Genomic DNA, 23,620 nt, shown 5'->3' on the forward strand with positions numbered 1-23,620 from the left:
CACACACACACGTGCACACACACACACACACACACACACTTTTGTAAGGACTACAAGAAACATAAATGCCAAAGGTTATAGAAACCTGTCGAGAGAAATGAGGCCTCACTGAGTATTGACATTTGAACTAAATGTTGAAGGATGAGTGAGTTTAACCGAACAAAAAGGGGAAAGTTACTAGGAAAAAAGCCATGGCTGCTTGAAAGAAGGTGGTGTGTATAAGAAATGAAAAGAAGTTCGTGTGACAGGAGCACATGGTGTGTGCTCTTGCCTGTTAAAGGGAATATTGGGAGGTGGAGCTGAAAATGTAAGTTGGAACTAAATCCTGAAGACCCTTGTGTCCACTGATAGAGCCTGAAATCTGGATAATTGAAAGATTTCAAGCAGAGGAATAAATAGAGCTGGTTTTTAGAAAGATCATATTAGCAACTCTGTTGGGAGGTCGAACTGGCAAATCTGTTGGGGATGGTTATGCAAAGAGAGAATCTGGAAGTTGGGAAACCAGTTTCGAGGCTATTATGTAATGCTGGTGGTAGGTGATGAAGGCCTATAATAAGGAAGTGGCAGTAGGAACTAAAAGGAGGATGTGATTTGAGAGATATCTCAAAAATAAAGCTGATGGGGAATTCCCTGGTGGTCCAGTGGTTAGAACTACAAGCTTCCACTGCAGGAGGCCCATGTTTGATCCCTGGTGGTTGGGGAACTAGGATCCCGCATGCTGTGTGGTGCAGCTGAAAGAAAGAAAGAAAGAAAGAAAGGAAAGAAAGTTGACTGGATTGGCTTGGGTGACCAATTCAATGTAGAGACTCACAGACGGCTATGCATCTTCTGTCTTGGGTGAGTGGGTAGAGTGCTATCTTCAAGTAGAAAAAGAAGAAGAAGAAGGAAAAGAGAGGGAGAGAGGGAGAGAGAGCGAGAGAAAAGAGGAAGAAGGAGAAGAAGGGGGAGGGGGGAGAAGGAAGGAAGGAAGAAAGAGAACACAGTAAGGAGAGCAAGTTTTGTGGGGACAACTGATTGGGTTTTATGTGGTGTTTTAGATACCTGCAGTTCATGCAAGTATCTTGTTCTTGTTTTGAACAATACACAGCATTCATCTCAAACTGACAGGTGGACCTTGTAGCAATGATTTTATTGGGATTATTAAAAACTCTGAGATTGAAGGACATGTGTTGCACTTCTTTGGGTTAAGAGAGAGCAGGTAATGATATAGACAAATTTGTAGAGGTGATGTTTGTTCATCAGGGGGATTTAATGGACAGCCAATTCGACAACAATTCATTGAGCACCAATTGAATGCCAGGTACCATGCTGGCTGCTTGGGCTTTGCTTTTAAGGAACTCTCAGTCTTGTTGGAGAAACACAAAAATGCACACGTCTCTGTAGCAGAGGAGCCGTGTAAAGGAAAGAGCACTGTCCTGGGTACCAGGAGTCCTGGGTTTAATTTAGTATGTGCTTTGCCACTAACTCGTCATTTAATTTTCAGCTAGTTGCTCTTCCTCTTTCGTTCTCAATTTACAACCAAAAAATTAAAGAAGTGGCTTAGATAAACTCTAAGTTCCCTCCAAACATCAGCCATTAGTGATTCCATGTCTCACGGCATACAAGTGCTATGGGAGTCCAAAGACAGATCATTTCCAGTAGGGGCTGACATTTGACTTGGGGCCCAGTGAATAAGCAGGATTCTAGCATATGCAAATGACGGAAAAGGCTAAGAGGAGGAAGTGCAGAGTGGCTATGTTAGAAAATGGGGAAGATCACCTGGTGATTGAGTGTAGGGTGTGGAGGACAATGACCACGGAAAAAGCTGGAGAGGGAAGTAGGTGGTACTATGTGGAGAAGGGCCATGAATGCCCCGTCAAGGATTTTATTAATCCAGGCAATGTGGCTTGGAAACGATTCCCCCTGTACAATCCACCGGAGGGTGGAGATCAAGATGAGGTGTGATGGACATCATAAAAATGGATCAAAACATCCCATGGCTCAGAGGCGAGATAGATCAACTTTGAATGGAGAAGGCTAAGAGGTATATTTATTCACAGTGTATTCATTTCCTCTGTGGGAAAGTGTGAGGCCTGAGGTGGGGAAACGAAGATGACAGCAGCTGCTTTTTACTGACCTAGGGAGGCTGACAAAACCCAGCATGTTGCTGAGAAGTTCTCTTAGCAGCAGGATCTGATGGTGTTCTAGCGGAAAGATGGTGCAGGGAGCATGCGATCTACGTGAGTGGCCCCCATGGAGTTGGGCAGTGGGCAGCCAGAGCCCACGGTACTTCTTCATGGGCCTGGGTACTCAGTATGCTCCTAGGATCAGTAGCATTAGCATCACGTGGGAGCTTATTATAGATGCAGGATCTCAGCCTCCACCCAGACTCAATGAATAAGAATCTGCATTTTAACAAGATCTCCAGGTGACCCATAAGCACTTTATTTTATTTTATTATTTTTTTAACATCTTCATTGGAGTATAATTGCTTTACAATATTGTGTTAGTTTCTGCTGTATAACAAAGTGAATCAGCTATATGTATACCTATATCCCCATATCCCCTCCCTCTTGCGTCTCCCTCCCACCCTCCTTACATAAGCACTTTAAAGTTTGAGAAGGCTTCCTGCTTTCTGAACACAGCTTTCCTCACTCAAACTCCTTCTCTTAGTTTATTTCCTACTCAGGGAAGAGAAAAGGGTACTTCTTGGATTTACTAGGGAGCACACTGGATCAGATGCCAGTTTGAGGGTAGGAATACACCATAATGACCCATAATATCTTCTTCATTTATTCATTCATTCAATCAATCAAATAGTGATAGAGCACCTCCTATATTTCAATATGTATTCTATCTGCATCTCTGGTCCTCCTGGCCTTGACTGTCCTGGGTTACTTCTGGCAGGAAGGGAAGGATCTAGGACCTAAGGTGTGAAGTCCACTTACTTGGGCAGGTAGATATTGGCACATGGGCAGGAGAGGAGTTATCCTGGTGTCAGATTCTGAGCTTAGAGTTTCAGACAGACAGGGGGAGTGTGGAATGCAGTCCCATCATGGGGAGGTCCATGACGAGCGCAGTGTCCATGTCTCCAGCGGTGTGTGCTGTCCCATTGGGCAGAGCCCACTGTAGCCTTACCAGACTGACTGCAGCTGAGAAAAGCACCCACTGAAAGCAGGTTATCCGTGGCAGATTTTAGGGGCAGTCCTCATGGAGGAATGGTGGGGATGTGTATGGGGGTAGGACTCGGAATAGTGACCAAAGCTGAAGTTCATTAAGGAAGCCAGGCAACATCATGGGCCCTGGGTTGGGAGCACATGTCATTAAGAAAAAGACCACTGGGCCAGGGCTGTCACTTTGGAAATAGGCGGGAGTCCTGCGGGGCCCTGTGTTCTGTTCACACTAGGGTGTGGGCACTTGATGCACAGGTTGCTGGGTGTGGCCTTGGGTCTAGGACCCAAGGTTTAAATCTTCCTGCTTTGATGTCCCTTCTCCCCCAAGGGTGGTTTTGGGTGCAGAGGCTGAGACAGCAGTCGGGAGCTGCGTGGACTCATCTTTGAGGAGGGGATGCAGCCAAGAGCTGGGGCTTAGGGGCTGCGGTGTAAGCCCCCTTCACCTGGGAGTAGATGACGCAGGAATCCTGGGGGAAGGAGCACATAGGTGAGGGCCAGAGGCCAGCAGGCCCTAGGTGGGAGAGTACACAGGTCACGGGACTCACCGTGTTCTTGAGAAGCTCTGGGTCAGAGGCTGCTGTGGAAAGAAAGGAAGCATTCATCTGTGAACTCAGAACTCTCTCTTTGCATCTGTGCCATCAGCCCAGCCACAGCCATCTCCATGTGGCTACACTGAACCTTTCCTAAGAACCTCAACCTCACAGCTTCGACCAACTCTCTCAGTATCACTCCACTCTTTGTTCCTCATGCTGAGCTCCCCAGGGACTCTCAAAAGAAAGAAATCTACTTTTTATCTTGTTCATGCTTTGATCATAGATTCATAGTGTATATTATGGAGAAGCAGCCTGGCCTGGAGCAGAGGCAGTGCAGTGGTTCAGAGCAGACTTCTGATCCAGACCACCCCAGACTGAGCCCCAGGTCAGCCGTGCCACCTCTGTGGCCTTGGGCAAGTCACTCAGTATCTCCTGCCTCGGGTGTGTCATCTGTATGTTGGGAATAATAATACCTACCTATAGGGTTATGTGTGTGTGTGTTTGATTTCTAACATCTGTTATGTGCTGAGCAGTTCCAATGTGCAGGTACACTTCTGAGGGCTATAAACAAACAAACTTTAAATATATGTGTGTGTGTACATATTTATGGCATATATATATATATATATATATTTTAAAATGTATTTATTTACAGTACTCAGAACTGTACCAGTCACATAGGAACTGCTCAATACATGTTGATATGATAATAGAAGTTGTTATTATTATTATATTGTCTTAAAGCTGTAATGAAATATGGCATTCATCAAGCAAGGCTTTCTTTTTGGCTTGGAATGAGCCTCAAGGGTCCCTGGAACTGCCCTGAGAAGCAGAGCTTGGCCTAAGGCTTGGACTCTAGAGACAGACTCTTCTGTCATTTGTTAGCTCTGTGAATTCAGGCTGGTCATTTAAGGTCTCTCTGCCTCTGTTTTCTCATCTGTGAAATGGGGTAACAACAACACACTTCAAAGGGGATTGTAAGTGTGAATGAGTTCATACGTTTTAGAGGTGGGCCACTGAACCAAGAATGGAACAAAATAGAGTTCTTTTAATTTTATACAAGAAGAATCAAAAACCCAGAGAAGGAAGCAGAATGGCTAAAAATCACATGGCACTTTTTACAGAACAAAGTTAGAATAGCCCCAAAGGCTTTCCCTTTCCTGCTCTGAGCAGGACGAAACCAGGCTGGGATTCTTCACGGCTGACCATCTACCATGAGTGAGGACTAATGACACAGACAGACAACCTGCATATACTCATTATAAAAGCTGCTTAAACTCTGCTGCTGTAATAGCATCTCCACATCTACTTCCTCATTTGATCCTCACAATAACCCTATGAGAGACTGTGATAAGCAGAATAATGTCTCCCACAAAGATGTCCATGTCCTGATACCTGCAACCTGTGAATATGTGACCTAAGATGGAGAAAGGGATTTTGCAGATGTGATTAAGATTAAGGACCTTCAAATGGTGAGATTATTTTAGATTATCCAGGTGGAATTTTAAGGAGAATTTTAAAATCTGAGAACTTTTTCTAGTTGTGGTCAAAGGGAGCACTGATTATGGAAGAAATGGTTAGAGAGGTGCCACTTGCTGGCTTTGAAGGGGATGGGATGGGGCCATGAGCCCCAGAAAGGAAAAGAGTGTCCTTTAGAAGCTGGAAAAGGCAAGGGAATGCATTCTCCCCTGGAGCTTCCAGAAAGGACCTCTGCCGACACTGATTTTAGCCCAGTGCGACCTGTGTTAGACTTCTGACCTACAGCACAGTAAGATAATAAACTTGTATTGTTTAAACCCTCATGGTCATTTGCCACAGCAGCAATAGAAAACAGGTACAAGTAGGTAGGGAATGATAGACAGTCCTGTCTCATTTCACAGATGGGACACTGAAGCTCTGAGGAGCTGACTGCCCAGGGTGATGACTTTGTTACTCAAGTGATGCTGAGGCCATCCATGGAGAATGGAGAAAGCAGCTCTGCATGGTGAGCTTGGGTTAATCGCAACAGAGTAGGTGGGCACAAAGTAAGAAGCCCAGTGACCCAGCCTGAGGGGCAGTTCTGTGTCTGGTTGGCCCAGACCCACTGAAGGGGTGGAGACTGAGCCACACATAGCAATAGACCGCCAAAATCAAGGGTCCTTGGGTCTTACCTGCCTGTTTGTTCTCCACCTTCACGGTCCGGACTTCCGAGTACACCACGTCTCCTCTGTTAGGATTTACTTGGAGAGAAGTTGAAGTTTGAGAGGACTCTAAGGTTCTTGCCCCTTGTCTTGCTACTTCCTCCTCCCCCAGATAGAGTTTGTTCTCTGGAGGGGGCAGAGCCCTCTGGGCCTCTGTACTGTCCCTTCCTCATTTCTTCTCCCACCACTTCTTGGACCAACCCTGGGGTCCCTGCCCAAATGGAGGGTCCTCTGTCCTCACCATTGCTGTACACTGGTTGTAGTTCTATCCAGCTTGGTACATTGTGGTAGGTGGGCTCTTGTGGGTCTGAAGCTGACTGATTCCTGTAAGATAGAAGCATTGATGTTTCCCAGAAATCCTGATGAAGTAACTATAAGGATCATTCCCTGTTAGTGAGTCTTTACCACAGGATAGTTGCCAAGCCTGGAAACGTAGATGAGCATATAACAAATGGTCTATTGTTATGGACTATTATATTATAAATCATAATATTAATCCAGATTTTATGATCACCTGTATGTCACTGTGCTAGTGCCTATAACAATATTAAGTTGATTCTATTATTATCTCTATTTTTTAGATGGAAAAAATGGAGGTTCTGAGAAGTAAAATGACTTGCTCAAGACTATGTAACTAGAAAGGGGAAGAGCCAAGATTCAAACCTGGCTCCAAGGTCTACACTCCCAGAGAGATCAATATCTGAGTGAAATCCATAATTAGAAAAGCTCAAATGGGAATTCCCTGGTGGTTCAGAGGTTAGGACTTGGTGCTTTCACTAAGAAGGGCTCGGGTTCAATCCCTGGTAGGGGAACTAAGATCCTGCAACTGTGCAGCATGGCCAAAAAAACAAACAAACAAAAAGGCTCAGAGGAACTCAGGATGGTTTGGATGCTGCTACCATAAGCTTGCCCAGGGATAGTTTGTGAGCTGTGGTGTGACTCCTAAAGTCAGCCTTTGGAATCCAAGATGGCAGCCCCTTCTTCACAGGCACCACCTCCTGTTAGCAGAGAGGTCTCTCGGGGTGGCCAAGTTGCATGACTCCATCTTCTTGGCTGTCATCACAACAGATGTTGGTTAGGTTGGGTTGGCCATGACCAGAGCTTTCCAGGCTGATTAAGCTAAGACCATCTTAGGAAACGGATGGATTCAGTGGTCATAGTGTCACTCAAACACTCAAACAACCAAGGCCACATTGGACCAAGGATGTAAGTTAATAAATAAAAAGCAATTAACACTTGCTGCAAGAAAAAGGCCTATTTAGCTAAGCTGATGGGTGAGAAGGTCCTGGGAATTGAGATATCCCAAGGGAGGTGGCAACATGAAATTGGCACAACCCATCTCAGTGACATGAAGCAGTGACCGTGCTCTCAGCAGTAACCAGATTTAATTCCATTTTCACACTTGGTGGGCATTTCATTAACCATATGGCAATATAGGCAGGTCTTACCTGGAGGAGTCAAATGTAGGCTTTCTTCCTGCAAAGGAAAGCAGAGAGACATTGAGTCCAGGAGAAGGAAGACTTCACAAGGAGCACAGCTCATAGGAGGCTCACGTAGAACCTTCCAGGAGTCACTGTCTCTAAGATGTGAACCCTCCTTTGCTATGTCCAAGGGAGGTGGCAGATTGGGCAAAAACTACTGATCCTGGATTCCAGATGGGTATAGTTATAATACAAAAGGGTAGCCCATAATCCATAATCTTTTAACGTGGAGTTTGTGAAGAACAATGGTCAATAGCTGAATGTGGGAAAATAGACTTGATCGGCTATGAAAGTACCATACATTTGCAAAATCAGTAAGTTATCAAATTATATTTGGTTTCTGTTCTAACTCCTATTTCTCAGAGTTTTTCTTCTCCTCTTCCGTTCCTTGGGGGTCTTGTAAGGGTAGAGAGGGAAAGACACTGTAATTTGTCATGTCAGATAAACTACATCTTGTGAAGACATCTTACACCCAATAGGGCTGTTCTGGAAACTTTGCATTTGATTAAGACAAATTCTGGAGGAACTAGAGAGGAAGGTAGGAGTTGTGGAATTGTGCAGAAAGGAGGTTTTGAGAGCTTGCGGTTGGTTCCAAAGGCAGCATGGGCCTGAGGGAATGGAGATGGGAAGGACAGGGACTCAAGCAAAGGTTAACAAGGGAGTTACTCACCTGCTTTTCTCGGGAGCCAGCAGTAGAACAACAGTGCTATGGCAGCGAGACCCATCATGCTGAGCAGCCCCCCGGTGACACCGGTGGCAACAGGGCCACTTCTGCTCCCTGTCAGCCCTGAGGGGGAGACCCCAGGCATGAGCCAGATGGAGAGGCTTGTGGTCTTGAACTGCCCTGATCCCTGGAGCTGATGCCTGGGAGAGAGGATGAACTGAGGGGACCAGGACTCCTGAGGCTAATGAGGTGCAAGTGTGGCACAGGGGATGGAACTTCTCTTGGTGGGGAAGCTCATGTCTGTGGCTGATGCAAGGGTTGAAGGTCAGGATGGATGATGCTAGCTGAAGAGTATTAAATTCGGTGGTCTTCTTTAGCCTCCTTTCCCACCCAAATGACAAGCCTTCAGAAAAACTTAATGAAAATAACAGTTTGGAGAACATCTAGCTTTGTGTACATGTCCCTGAGAAACACTGTCCTGGTCAGGCATCACAAGGATTATCAGAGTATCCTAGGAGGAAATCTTTTGGCCACATCTGTGGCCTGAGAATAGGAAACTTACCTGTGATGAAAAGTGTCACTGCCTCACTGCACTGGGGACCCAGGCCATTGTCGGCCTCACAGGAGTAGGTTCCAGAATGATTTGCAGTCAGTGAGAGGTTGAGGGACACTCCTTGTCCAGAGTGGGACATGCTGCTCTCTAGGGTGACATTCTTGTGATAAAACTGGTACAGGATTGGGGGAGAGCCTCTCTGGGCCTCACAGTGAAGCTCCACCACATCCCCCACCACAGCCTGGGCCCTGGGGGCCCTGAGGGTGAGGATAGGGCGAGACACTGGAACTGAGGAAAAAACAAAAAGTCAATAGAAGTTCCTACTTCTAACATATTCAGAAAGGAACAAAAAATAATATAAACAAATAATAAAAGTCATATCTCAATCAAGGAAAATATATTGAAACACATATGACAGGCAAAGTTAATGACCTGAATCCACAAATAGCTTTCAATGCACAAAAATATCCAACAGAAAAGTGTGAAAAGGGTATGAATCACTAAAAACTTCAAATAGCCAATAAATATATAAAGATATTATCTTTGTTACTAGTTAAGTATATACAAATAAAAACACCCATCAGACTGGCAAAGCTTAAAAAGGCAGATAATACTAATGGGGTTGTGGATTAAGAGGCACCCTGATATTCTCTCAGTGGGAATGCAAATTTGAGACACTTCCTTGAATGGTGATTTGGAAACACATATCTAATTTAAAATGCACATAAACTTTGACCCAGCAAATCTACTTCTAAGACTATTTTCTTTAGGGCTACTAACATAAGTTATGTAAAAAATGGCCAATAGACACGTGAAAAGATGCTCAATATGGCTAATTATTAGAGAAATGCAAATCAAAACTACAGTGAGGTATCACCTCACACCAGTCAGAATGGCCATCATTAAAAAGTCAACAGGTTTGGTATTGTGATGTGTTTACTTATTATATACAGTTCATACTTCATAGAAACTGTTATTTTATTGCTTTTGAATAAATTTTATATTTTGAATAAAAAAAAAGTCAACAGGACTGAGACCTTCAAGATGGCGGAGGAGTAAGACGTGGAGATCACCTTCTTCCCCACAAATACATCAGAAAAACAACTACATGTGGAACAACTCCTAGAGAACACCTACTGAAAGCTGGCAGAAGACCTCAGACTTCCCAAAATTGTGGCTCACAGGGTTTTGGTGCTCCATCCGGGTGTCAGGTCCTATGCCTCTGAGGTGGGAGAACGGAGTTCACAACATTGGTCCACAAGAGACTTCCCAGCTCCACGTAATAACAAATGGCAAATGCTCTCCCAGAGAGCACCATCTCAATGTTAAGACCCAGCTCCACTCAATGACCAGCAAGCTACAGTGCTGGACACCCTATGCCAAACAACTCGCAAGACAGGAACACAACCCCACCCATTAGCAGAGAGGCTGCCTAAAATCAAAATAAGGTCACAGACACCTGAAAAAAACCACCAGACACGGTCTTGCCCACCAGAAAGACAATATTCAGCCTCACTGACCAAGACACAGGCACCAGTTCCCTCCACCAGGAAGCCTACACAACCCACTGAACCAACCTTAGCCACTGGGGACAGACACCAAAAGCAACGGGAACTACGAACCTGCAGCCTGTGAAAAGGAGACCCCAAACACAGTAAGTGAAGCAAAATGAGAAGACAGAGAAACAAAAAGCAGATGAAGGAGCAAGGTAAAAATGACCAGACCAAACAAATGAAGAAGAAATAGGCAGTCTACCTGAAAAAGTATTCAGAGTAATGAGTGTAAAGATGATCCAAAATCTTGGAAATAGAATGGAGAAAATAGAAGAAACATTTAAGAAGGACCTAGAAGAACTAAAGAGCAAACAAACAATGATGACCAACAAAATAAATGAAATTAAAAATTCTCTTGAAGGAATCAATAGCAGAATAACTGAGGCAGAAGAATGGATAAATAACCTGGAATATAAAAGGGTAGAAATAACTACCACAGAGCAGAATAAAGAAAAAAGAATGAAAAGAATTGAGGACAGTGTCAGAGACCACTGGGCAAACATTAAACACACCAACATTCAAATTATAGGGGTCCCAGAGAAGAAGAGACAAAAAAAGGAACTGAGAAAATATTTGAAGAGATTATAGTTGAAAACTTCCCTAATATGGGAAAGGAAATAGTCAATCCAGTCCAGGAAGGGCATAGAGTCCCATACAGGATAAATCCAAGGAGAAACAGGCCAAGACACATATTAATCAAACTATCAAAAATTAAATACAGAGAAAAAATATTAAAGGCAGCAAGGGAAAAGCAACAAATAACATACAAGGGCATCCCCATAAGGTTACCAGCTGATCTTTCAGCAGAAACTCTGCAAGCCAGAAGGGAGGGGCAGGACATATATAAAGTGTTGAAAGAGAAAAACCTACAACCAAGATTACTCTACCCAGCAAGGATCTCATTCAGATTTGACAGAGAAATTAAAACCTTTACAGACAAGCAAAAGCTAAGAGAATTCAGCATCACGAAACCAGCTTTACAACAAATGCTAAAGGAACTTCTCTAGACAGGAAACAGAAGACAAGGAAAAGACCTACAAAACAAACCCAAAATAGTTAAGAAAGTGGTAATAAGAACATACATATTGATAACTACCTTAAATGTAAATGGATTAAATACTCCCACCAAAATACATAGACTGGCTGAATGGATACAAAAACAAGACTCACATATATGCTGTCTACAAGAGACCCACTTCAGACCTAGGGACACATACAGACCGAAAGTGAGGAGATGGAAAAAGATATTCCATGCAAATGGAAGTCAAAAAAAAGCTAGTTAGCAATTCTCATATCAGACAAAATAGACTTTCAAATAAAGACTATTACAAGAGACAAAGAAGGATACTCATAATGATCAATGGATCAATCCAAGGAGAAGATATAACAACTGTAAATATTTATGCACCCAAAAGAGGAGCACCTCAATACATTAGGCAAATGCTAACAGCCATAAAAGGAGAAAATGACAGTAACACAATCGTAGTAGGGGACTTTAACACCCCACTTTCACCAATGGACAGATCATCCAAAATGAAAATAAATAATGAAACACAAGCTTTAAATGATACATTAAACAAGATGGACTTAATTGATATTTATAGGACATTCCACCCAAAAACAACAGAATACACTTTCTTCTCAAGTGCTCATGGAACACTCTCCATGATAGATCATATCTTGGGTCACAAATCAAGCTTTGGTAAATTTAAGGTAATTGAAATTGCATCAAGTAACTTTTCGGACCACAATGCTAAGAGTCTAGATATTAATTACAGGTAAAAATCTGTAAAAAACACAAACACACGGAGGATAAACAATACACTACTAAATAAGAGGTCACTGAAGAAATCCAAGAGGAAATTAAAAAATACCTAGAAACAAATGACAATGAAAACATGATGACCCAAAATCTATGCGATGCAGCAAAAGCAGTTCTAAGACGGAAGTTTACAGCAGTACAATCCTACCTCAAGAAACAAGAAACATCTCAAATAAACAACCTAAACTTACACCTAAAGCAATTAGAGATAGAAGAAGAACAACAACAAAAAACCCTCACAAAGTTAGCAGAGAGAAAGAAATCATAAATATCAGATCAGAAATAAATGAAAAAGAAATGAAGGAAACAATAGCAAATATCAATAAAACTAAAAGGTGGTTCTTTGAGAAGATAAACAAAATTGATAAACCATTAGCCAGACTCATCAAGAAAAAAAGGGAGAAGACTCAAATCAATAGAATTAGAAATGAAAAAGGAAAAGTAACAACTGACACATCAGAAATACAAAGAATCATGAGAGATTACTACAAGCAACTATATGCCAAAAAAATGGACAACCTGAAAGAAATGGACAAATTCTTAGAGAAACACAACCTTCCAAGACTGAACCAGGAAGAAATAGAAAATATAAACAGACCAATCATGAGAACTGAAATTGAGACTGTGATTAAAAATCTTCCTAAAAACAAAAGTCCAGGGCCAGATGGTTTCACAGGCAAATTCTATCAAACATTTAGAGAAGAGCTAATACCTATCCTTCTCAAACTCTTCCAAAATATAGCAGAGGGAGGAACACTCCCAAACTCATTCTACGAGGCCACCATCACCCTGATACCAAAACCAGACAAAGATGTCACAAAGAAAGAAAAGTACAGGCCAATATCACTGATGAACATAGATGCAAAAATCCTCAACAAAATACTAGCAAACAGAATCCAACAGCACATTAAAAGGATCATACAATATGCTCACGTGGGTTTTATCCCAGGAATGCAAGGATTCCTCAGTATATACAAATCAATCAATGTGATACACCATATTAACAAAGTGAAGGAGAAAAACCATATGGTCATCTCAATAGATGCAGAAAGAGCTTTTGACAAACTCAACACCCATCTATGATAAAACCCTGCAGAAAGTAGGCATAGAGGGAACTTACCTCAACATAATAAAGGCCATATATGACAAACCCACAGCCAACGTCATTCTCAATGGTGAAAAAATGAAACCATTTCCACTAAGATCAGGAATAAGAGAAGGTGGTCCTCTCTCACCATTATTATTCAACATAGTTTTGGAAGTTTTAGCCACAGCAATCAGAGGAGAAAAAGAAATAAAAGGAATCCATACCGGAAAAGAAGAAGTAAAGCTGTCACTGTTTGCAGATGACATGATACTATACACAGAGAATCCTAAAGATGTTACCCAAAAACTACTAGAGCTAATCAATGAATTTGGTAAAGTAGCAGGATACAAAATTAATGCACAGAAAACTCTTGCATTCTTGAGAGGGCAGACAGCAGAAGCAAGAAGAACTACAATCCTGCAGCCTGTGGAACAAAAAACACATTCACAGAAAGATAGACAAGATGAAAAGGCAGAGGGCTATGTACCAGATGAAGGAACAAGCTAAAGCCCCAGAAAAACAACTAAATGAAGTGGAGATAGGCAACCTTCCAGAAAAAGAATTCAGAATAATGATAGTGAAGATGATCCAGGACCTTGGAAAAAGAATGGAGGCAAAGATCAAGAAGATGCAAGAAATGTTTAACAAAGACCTAGAAGAATTAAAGAACAAACAAACAGAGATGAACAGTACAATAACTGAAATGAAAACTACACTAGGAGGAATCAAGAGCAGAATAACTGAGGCAGAAAAACGGATAAGTGATCTGAAAGACACAATGGAGGAATTCACTGCTGCGGAACAGAATAAAGAAAAAAGAAAGAAAAGAAATGAAGACAGCCTAAGAGACCTCTGGGACAACATTAAATGCAACAACATTTGCATTATAGCGGTCCCAGAAGGAGAAGAGAGAGAGGAAGGACCAGAGAAAATATTTGAGGAGATTATACTTGAAGACTTCCCTAACATGGGAAAGGAAATAGCCATCCAAGTCCAGGAAGCGCGATGAGTCCCATACAGGATAAACCCAAGGAGAAACACGCCAAGACACACAGTAATCAAATTGGCAAAAATTAAAGACAAAGAAAGCAGCAAGGGAAAAATGACAAATAACATACAAGGGAACTCCCATAAGGTTAACAGCTGATTTCTCGGCAGAAACTCTACAAGCCAGAAGGGAGTGGCATGATATACTTAAAGTGATGAAAGGGAAGAACCTGCCACCAAGATTACTCTACCCAGCAAGGATCTCATTCAGATTTGATGGAGAAATCAAAAGCTTTACAGACAAGCAAAGGCTAAGAGAACTCAACACCACCAAACCAGCGCTACAACAAATGCTAAAGGAACTTCTCTAAGTGGGAAACACAAGAGAAGAAAAGGACCTACAAAAACAAACCCAAAACGATTAAGAAAATGGTCATAGGAACATACATATCAATAATTACCTTAAACGTGAATGGAGTAAATGCTCCAACCAAAAGACACAGGCTCACTGAGTGGATACAAAAACAAGACCCATATATATGCTGTCTACAAGAGGCCCACTTCAGACCTAGGCACACATACAGACTGGAAGTGAGGGGATGGAAAAATATATTCCATGCAATTGGAAATCAAAAGAAAGCTGCAGTAGCAATAGTCATATTGGATAAAATACACTTTAAATAAAGAATGTTACAAGAGACAAGGAAAGACACTACATAATGAGCAAGGGATCAATTGAAGAGGAAGATATAACAATTATAAATATATATGCATCCAACATAGGAGCACCTCAATACATAAGGCAATGGCTAACAGTTCTAAAATAGGAAATTGACAGTAACACAATAATAGTGGGGGACTTTAAGACCCCACTTACACCAATGGACAGATCATCCAAAATGAAAATAAATAAGGAAACAGAAGCATTAAATGACACAATAGAATAGATAGAGTTAATTGATATTTATAGGACATTCCATCCCCAAAGAGCCGATTACACTTTATTCTCAAGTGTGCATGGAACATTCTCCAGGATAGATCACATCTTGGGTCACAAATCAAGCCTCAATAAATTTAAGAGAATTGAACTCATATCAGGCATCTTTTCTGACCACAATGCTATGAGATTAGAAATGAATTACAGGGAAAAAAACATTAAAAAACACAAACACACACACACACAAAAAAAAAACAAACCAAAAAAACCCCACAAACACATGGAGGCTAAACAATACATTACTAAATAATGAAGAGATCACTGAAGAAATCCAAGAGGAAATAAAAAAATACCTAGAGACAAATGGAAATGAATACACGATGATCCAAAACCTATGGGATGCAGCAAAAGCAGTTCTAAGAGGGAAGTTTATAGTTATACAAGGCTACCTCAAGAAACAAGAAAAATCTCAAATAAACAATCTAACCTTATACCTAAAGGAACTGGAGAAAGAAGAACAAACAAAACCCAAAGTTAGCAGAAGGAAAGAAATCATAAAGATCAGAGCAGAAATAAATGAAATAGAAACAAAGGAAACAATTGCAAAGATCAATAAAACTAAAAGCTGGTTCTTTGAGAAGGTAAACAAAATTGATAAACCATTAGACAGACTCACCAAGAAAAAGAGGGAGAGGACTCAAATCAATAAAATTAGAAATGAAAAAGCAGAGGTTACAACAGACACCGCAGAAATACAAAGCATCCTAAGAGATTACTACAAGCAACTCTATGCCAATAAAATGAACAACCTGGAAGAAGTGGACAGATTCTTAGAAAGGTATAAACTTCCAAGACTGAACCAGGAGGAAATAGAAAATATGAACAAGCTAGTCACAAGTAATGAAATTGAAACTGTGATTAAAAATCTTCCAACAAACAAAAGTCAAGGACCAGATGGCTTCACAGGTGAATTCTATCAAACATTTAGAGAAGAGCTAACACCCATCCTTCTCAAACGCTTCCAAAATATTGCAGAGGAAGGAACACTCCCAAACTCATTCTATGAGGCCACCATCACCCTGACACCAAAACCAGACGAAGATAGTACAAAAAAAGAAAAATACAGAGCAATACCACTGATGCATATAGATGCAAAAATCCTTAACAAAATATTAGCAAACAGAATGAAACAACACATTAAAAGGATCATACACCATGATCAAGTGGGATTTATCCCAGGGATGCAAGGAGTCTTCAATATACGTAAATCAATCAATGTGATACACCATATTAACAACTTGAAGAATTAAAACCATATGACCATCTCAATAGATGCAGAAAAAGCTTTTGACAAAATTCAACACCAATTTATGATAAAAACTCTCCAGAAAGTGGGCACAGAGGGAATATACCTCAACATAATAAAGACCATATATGACAAACCCACAGAAGACATCATTCTTAATGGTGATAAACTGAAAGCATTTCCTCTAAGATCAGGAACAAGACAAGGATGTCCACTCTTACCACTATTATTCAACATAGTTTTGGAAGTCCTAGCCACAGTAATCAGAGAAGAAAAAGAAATTCAAATTGGAAAAGAAGAAATAAAACTGTCACTGTTTGCAGATGACCTGATACTATACATAGAGAATGCTAAACATGCCACCAGAAAGCTACTAGAGCTAATCAATGAATTTGGTAAAGTTACAGGATACAAAATTAATGCACAGAAATCTCTTGTATTCCTATACACTAATGATGAAACATCTGAAAGAGAAATTAAGAAAACACTCCCATTTACCATTACAACAAAAAGAATAAAATACCTAGGAATAAACCTACATAGGGAGACAAAAGGCCTGTATGCAGAAAACTATAAGACACTGATGAAAGAAATTAAAGATGATACCAAAAGATGGAGAGATATACCATGTTCTTGGATTGGTCGAATCAATATTGTGAAAATGACTACACTACCCAAAGCGATCTACAGATTTAATGCAATCCCTATCAAATTACCAATGACATTTTTTATGGAACTAGAACAAAAAATCTTAAAATTTGTATGGAGACACAAAAGACCCTGAATAGCCAAAGCAGTCTTGAGGAAAAAAAAAGGAGCTGGCAGAATCAGACTCCATAACTTCAGACTATACTACAAAGCTACAGTAATCAAGAAAATATGGTACTGACACAAAAACAGAAACATAGATCAATGGAACAACATAGAAAGCCCAGAGGCAAACCCACGCACCTATGGTCCACTAATCTATGCCAAAGGAGGCAAGGATATACAATGGAGAAAAGACAGTCTCTTCAATAAGTGGTGCTGAGGAAACTGGACAGCTACATGTAAAAGAATGAAATTAGAACACTCCCTAACACCATACACAAAAATAAAGTCAAAATGGATTCGAGACCTAATGTAAGACCGGACACTATAAAACTCTTAGAGGAAAACATAGGAAGAACACTCTTTGACATAAATCACAGCAAGATCTTTTTTGGTCCACCTCTTAGAGTAATGGAAATAAAAACAAAAATAAACAAATGGGACCTAATGAAACTTAAAAGCTTTTGCACAGCAAAGGAAACCATAAACAAGACGAAAAGCCTACCCTCAGAATGGGAGAAAATATTTGCAAATGAAGCAACTGACAAAGGATTAATCCCCCAAATTTACAAACAGCTCATGCAACTCAATATCAAAAACAACAAACAAAGCCCAATCCAAAAATGGGCAGAAGACCTAAATAGGCATTTCTCCAAAGAAGATATACAGATTGCCAACAAAGACATGAAAGGATGCTCTAATCATTAGAGCAAAACAAATCAAAACTACAATGAGGTATCACCTCACACCAGTCAGAATGGCCATCATCAAAACATCTACAAACAATAAATACTGGAGAGGGTGTGGAGGAATGGTAACCCTCTTCCACTGTTGGTGGGAATGTAAATTGGTACAGCCACTATGGAGAACAGTACGGAGGTTCCTTAAAAAACTAAAAATAGAACTACCATACGACCCAGCAATCCCACTACTGGGCGTATACCCTGAGAAAACCTTAATTCAAAAAGAGTGATGTACCACAATGTTCATTGCAGCTTTATTTATAATAGCCAGGACATGGAAGCAACCTAAGTGTCCATCAACAGATGAAGAGATAAAGAAGATGTGGCATATATATACAATGGAATATTTCTCAGCCATAAAAAGAAAATTGAGTTATTTGTAGTGAGGTGGATGGACCTAGAGTCTGTCATACGGAGTGAAGTAAGTCAGAACGAAAAAAACAAATACCGTATGCTAACACATATATATGGAACCTAAAAAATAATAAAAAGGCTATGAAGAACCTAGGAGCAGGACAGGAATAAAGATGCAGATGTAGAGAATGCACTTGGGGACACGGGGGTGGGGAAGGGTAAGCTGGGACGAAGTGAGAGAGTGGCATGGACATATATACACTACCAAATGTAAAATAGATAGCTAGTGGAAAGCAGCTGCATAGCACAAGGAGATCACCTCGGTGCTTTGTGACCACCTAGAGGGGTGGGATAGGGATGGTTGGAGGGAGACGCAAGAGGAAGGAGATAGGGAGATATATGTATATGTATAGCTGAGTCACTTTGTTATAAAGCAGAAACTAACACCATTGTAAAGCAATTACAGTCCGCTAAAGACGTTAAAAAAAAAAAGTCAAGAAACATTGCTGGAGAGGCTGTGGAGAAAAGGGAGCCCTCCTACACTGTTGGTGGGAATGTAAACTGGTGCAGCCACTATGGAGAATAGTATGGAAATTCCTCAAAAAAGTAAAAATAGAGTTACTATATGATCCTGTAATTCCACTCTTGGGCAAGTGCTAGTTCAAAAAGATATATGCACCCCAATGTTTATAGCAGCAATATTTACAATAGCCAAGACATGGCAGCAACCTAAATATCATCATTAGATGAATGAATAAAGAAGATGTGGTATATATACATACGATGGACTATTACTCAGCCATAAAAAAGAATGAAATGATGCCATTGCAGGAACATGGATGGACTTAGAGATTGCCATACTGAGTGAAGTCAGACAGAGAAAGACAAATATCATATGATATCACTTATCACTAAAAAAATGATGCAAATGAACTTATTTATAAAACAGAAATAGACTCACAGACATAGAAAACAAAATTATGGTTACCAAGGGGGCTAGCAGGCAGGGATGAGATAAATTTGGAGTTTGGGATTAACATGTATACCCTACTATATATAAAATAGATAACCAGCAAGGGCTTACTGTATAGCACAGGGAACTATACTCAATATCTTGTAATAACCTACAATGGAAAGAATCTGATAACGAATATATATACATATATATATATATATGTACGTATATGAAACTGAATCACTTTGCTGTACACATTGTAACTATACTTCTATTTAAAAAAGTATTTGCAAATATATTTGCGCAAAGATTTCTATTGTAGAATTTTTATAATAGCTAAAAACTGGAGACAACCTAGTTGACTTGCTAATAAAACACGAAAGATATCCAAGATATATCAAGTAAAAAATGCAAGTTGCATAACTATATGTGTAATATGATTGTACTTGTAAAAAATTCTATGCCTTTATGTTTATATTTTAATATTTCTAGAAAAATATACCTGAAAGTACCCTTTTGTTCCATTTGACTTTTTATCGTGAAAGTTTATGTATTCTTCCAGAATAATAAATTATTAAAAAGTTGTGTTAAACCTGGCCACAAAGGATGAGAGATATTATAATGTAGATTTACATTGAGTTGGATAGGCTCATTTTTCAACCTGGCTTTACCTTTGCTAGCTGTGTCTCTAAGCTGGTTACTTCACCTCTCTAAGCTTCAGTTTCCTCTCCTGCAAACTGAGGATAAAAATGATCTCATTTTTAACCTCAGTGGTTTATTTTAAAGATTAAATGAGATATTGCATGTCAAGTACTAAGCACAGGGCCTGGCACATACAAGGGCTCAGTAAGTATTTATGATGGTGATGATGATGATGGTAGTGACAATGTAATAAGTATTCCTTTTTCTTGTAGTTCTCCATGATGTGTCCTAGTTCTAGGACTCAGACACAATCATTTAGCAAGAAGTCCTTTAGGTGTGATAGCACCAGCATAAATAATAGGCATTTGCACCAGGGATCATAGAAACAAAGGAATGAGGATGTGTATAAAATCACGAATACAGAGTGTGAGGGGTATGATGTGCTGGTCCACTGTGTTGTGAAGAGGGAGGGAGTGGCACTTGGTCAGAAGTACATGCCTGTGTGGTGGATCTAAAAGGTGAGTGTGTAAACCATGCGGTAAGAGTTCCTGTGAACCTTAGAGGAAAATTGGCTGAGGCAGGTGCTGCCTACCACTGGGGGGAGAAGAATGGACTAGTTGAATGGAAAAAAATCAAATCTGCAATCAGGTAGCCTGCTAGATGCCAAAGAGGTGGCTGCCCCAGCCACCTTGATGGGATGCTGGCTCCTGGGCTGGTATGTCTAAATCAACCTGCTCATGTGATTTTGTCTGTATTTCTTATGATACTCAGGGACCCAGCCAAGGGAGACTAAGAGTATCAGCCTGTATTTTGCTTTATGTACTTCAGAAAGCATTTGCATGTTATTTCATGGTCTCGTGTTTCTCTGGGTTTGTATCCCAGGAGCAGTGACTTCCAGCTTCTCCTTTAGCATGTCTCCTTCCAGGAACCTTTGAGTATGACATACACCATATTCCCTGTGCACCAAAATAATAGGATTCTAGGGTTGAGGATGACCCTGATATTCATCTAGTTCAATTTTCTCACTTTGTGAATGAGGAAATTGAGGTCAATATAGGGAAATATGCTTGGCCAAGTTCATAGAGCTAGTATCTTCAGAACCAACACTAGAACATTCATCTCAACAGCCCTTAGCATACTTTTGCTCTACCATAAGATTGGCCTGTAGGGGATCATCACAAAGCAGATTCAGAGATGACAAGAAGCAGTTTTCCTTTGGCTTTTATACCTAAAGGCAAGATGTCAGACTGCTTAGAGAATGAAAGAATTTGATTAATGGGTGACCATTTTCACTCCATGTCATCCTGCTTTCACCTCTGTGTCCCCACTGCTTTAAGAATCACTTTGTAAACTAACTTGGATTGGTTGTGATTGTATACCCTGAAAAGCTATGTACCTAGCTAATATTAATATAGAATTTTTAATATGGAAATGTGAGGCATGTTTATATCCCTGGTAGTGAAAGAAGCTCAAGAGTAGAAGTTTGTTGGAAGTCAAAGAGAGAAAAACCAGGATAAAGAATGACCTGACCTTTCTGGGGGCAACGAAACCTATACCTAAAATTCGTTATTTTCCCTTTTGTATCGTAATTGCAGATCAAAATATAGTCTTGGTTCTAAAAACCTTCTTTGCATTTTTAGTGAGGAGTTTTGATCACATTCAAGAAGACTTCTTGAACTGTGCTGCTGGGAAGGTCCAGGTTCCTGAAAGTGCAGACACAGGAAGGATCCCAGACTTTCAACTGGAAATTCTATGTGCAGGAAATATGCTGGGTGGTCACACCAGCAAACAGGAGTGCTGGAGCTCCATTTCTGCTGCTGGGGAGAGAAAGCAGTCAGTCCCTGGTTGTGCTGTCTGTGGGCAGGACCAACTCACCTATGACACTGAGTAGCATCACCTCACTCTGCTGGACCCCCAGGCCATTGTCGGCCTTACAGGAGTAGTTTCCAGAATGGTTCATGGTCAGAGAGAGGCTGAAGGATGCTCCCCCTCCCAAGGGAGCTGAGCTGTTTCCCACGGCGACATCCTTGTGATAAAACTGGTACAGGATCGGGGGAGAGCCTCTCTGGGCCTCACAGTGAAGCTCTATCATGTCCCCCACCACAGTCTGGGCCCTGGAAGCCCTGAGGGTGAGGACAGGCTGAGACACTGGAACTGAAGGAAAAAAGATAGTTAACCATCAGTTCATGCTGTTTAAATATGTTCTTCTATAGAAAAGACATTTCAAACAGGAAAATGTTTTTAATGACCTTGTGACATCACTCAGAACTCAGCTATAATTGCTTCATATCTGAAGAAACAAATCATTTGTGTTGTGTTATATATAGTCTGGAATACTTCGATATACAATCGCAAAAGTGTTTGGGGAATCTGAAAACAGAGATTAAATTGAAACCCAAGTATCTGAGAAGTCAGAAGACAATTGGAGAAAAGGAGAAATCAGTTCAATAGAAAATGAGAAACAGGGGAGACTGCTGCTTACATAGCCAGAGATGTAACCGAGTCTTGGCCGCATCAAAAATAAGATCCAAAAGAGAATAAATATTGATCAAGTTATTGGCTCATTTTTATATTTATTCATTCATCAAAAATTAATTGAGCTGTTTAAAAGTCTCAGGAACTACACAATATGCTGGGGATTCAATAGTGAGAAAGACACAGTTCCTGCCCTCATGAAGCCTGCAATCTAGATGAGATGATAGAGAGCAATTAAATAGAAATACAAATACATAATTAAAACATTTACAATTGATACAAAGTAAAGAATAGGATGCTATGAAATGTATAATAATGGGGCCTGATCTAGTATGGGTTAGTCAGGTAATGCTTCCTCACAAAGTGACATCTGAATTAACCAGGTGAGGAAGGGAGTGAAGACTGCCCAGGCAGGCAAACAGTGTGCGCAAAGGCCCTGAGCTGGGAAGAAGGTTGGCGCTTTTGAGCTGTTGAAACAAGGTGACAGCAGCAGTAAGAGAAGGGTTTGAAGAGTGCCATGAAATAGGAGGCTGGAGAGCTAGGCAGAGCTTCACAAGCCATGGTACGGATTTTGATCCTTCTTCACAGAGCAATGGGAAACCTGTAAGTGTCTCTATACAGGGGCATGAGATGATCAAACCTGTCTTTTCTAAAGACAATTTTGATCTCAGTGTGCGAAATGGATTGTAATGGGACAGAAATGGAATGGAGAGGTTATTAGGGGTGGAGTGGTGGCGTTGCAGTAATTGAAATGGTGGTAGACTTGACTATGATAGTGGCAGTAAAGATAGAAAGAAAAGATCCAAGGAATATTTTGGAAATAAAATCAATAGGAGTCAATGATTAACTGGCTATGGAGACCAAGGGAGAGAAATGGCAAGGAAGACTCCTGGGATTTTGCCTTGTATATATGGGTAAATGGGAGTGTCTTTCACAGAGCTAGGGACACTTGGAGGAGGACCAGATATGGGGGGAGTTCCATGAGTTCAGTTTTAGAGATGTTCAAGTTCATGAGCCTTTAAGAGATATGGCATAGGCAGGTGCTCAGGTAGGAGGTCTCTTTTGGAGATAAAAGCTTAAGAATCATTTATAGATGACACCCCCAGGATTATCCAGAGAAAGAACATATATAAGAGAAGAGGGTACATGCAGGACAAAGCTCTGGGACACACCAATGCTTTTAAAGTTTGTCCATAAAAGGAGGAGCTAGTAAAGGGAACTGAGAAGGAGTGGCAGAGAAAGGAGATCCAGGAGAAGGTGAAGTCACTGAAGCCAAGGAAGGGAGGGTTTCAAGAAGAAAGAAATACTATTTCTGAGAGACCAAGTAAGGTGAGGATTGGAAAATGGCCATTGCATTTAAAGCCATGGGGGTCATTTGTGACCTTT

At 40.8% G+C, this 23,620-nt stretch overlaps 1 protein-coding gene across 1 annotated transcript in view; it reads right to left on the reverse strand.

The window, feature by feature from the left end:
* Positions 1–2,462: 2,462 nt before the first annotated feature.
* FCRL5 (Fc receptor like 5) overlaps positions 2,463–23,620 on the reverse strand; it is a 50,681-nt gene continuing 29,523 nt past the window's right edge. The window contains exons 10-17 of the mRNA XM_067728263.1: positions 21,635–21,913; positions 8,573–8,851; positions 8,017–8,133; positions 7,314–7,341; positions 6,107–6,189; positions 5,836–5,904; positions 3,698–3,729; positions 2,463–3,619 (exon numbers count right to left, since the gene is read on the reverse strand). Coding sequence (XP_067584364.1) covers positions 3,530–3,619; positions 3,698–3,729; positions 5,836–5,904; positions 6,107–6,189; positions 7,314–7,341; positions 8,017–8,133; positions 8,573–8,851; positions 21,635–21,913 — 977 coding nt within the window. The 3' untranslated portion in view covers positions 2,463–3,529. The remainder of the gene's footprint in view (positions 3,620–3,697; positions 3,730–5,835; positions 5,905–6,106; positions 6,190–7,313; positions 7,342–8,016; positions 8,134–8,572; positions 8,852–21,634; positions 21,914–23,620) is intronic.

The sequence above is a fragment of the Pseudorca crassidens genome, chromosome 2 (assembly GCF_039906515.1).
Source record: "Pseudorca crassidens isolate mPseCra1 chromosome 2, mPseCra1.hap1, whole genome shotgun sequence".
Taxonomy (NCBI): domain Eukaryota; kingdom Metazoa; phylum Chordata; class Mammalia; order Artiodactyla; family Delphinidae; genus Pseudorca; species Pseudorca crassidens.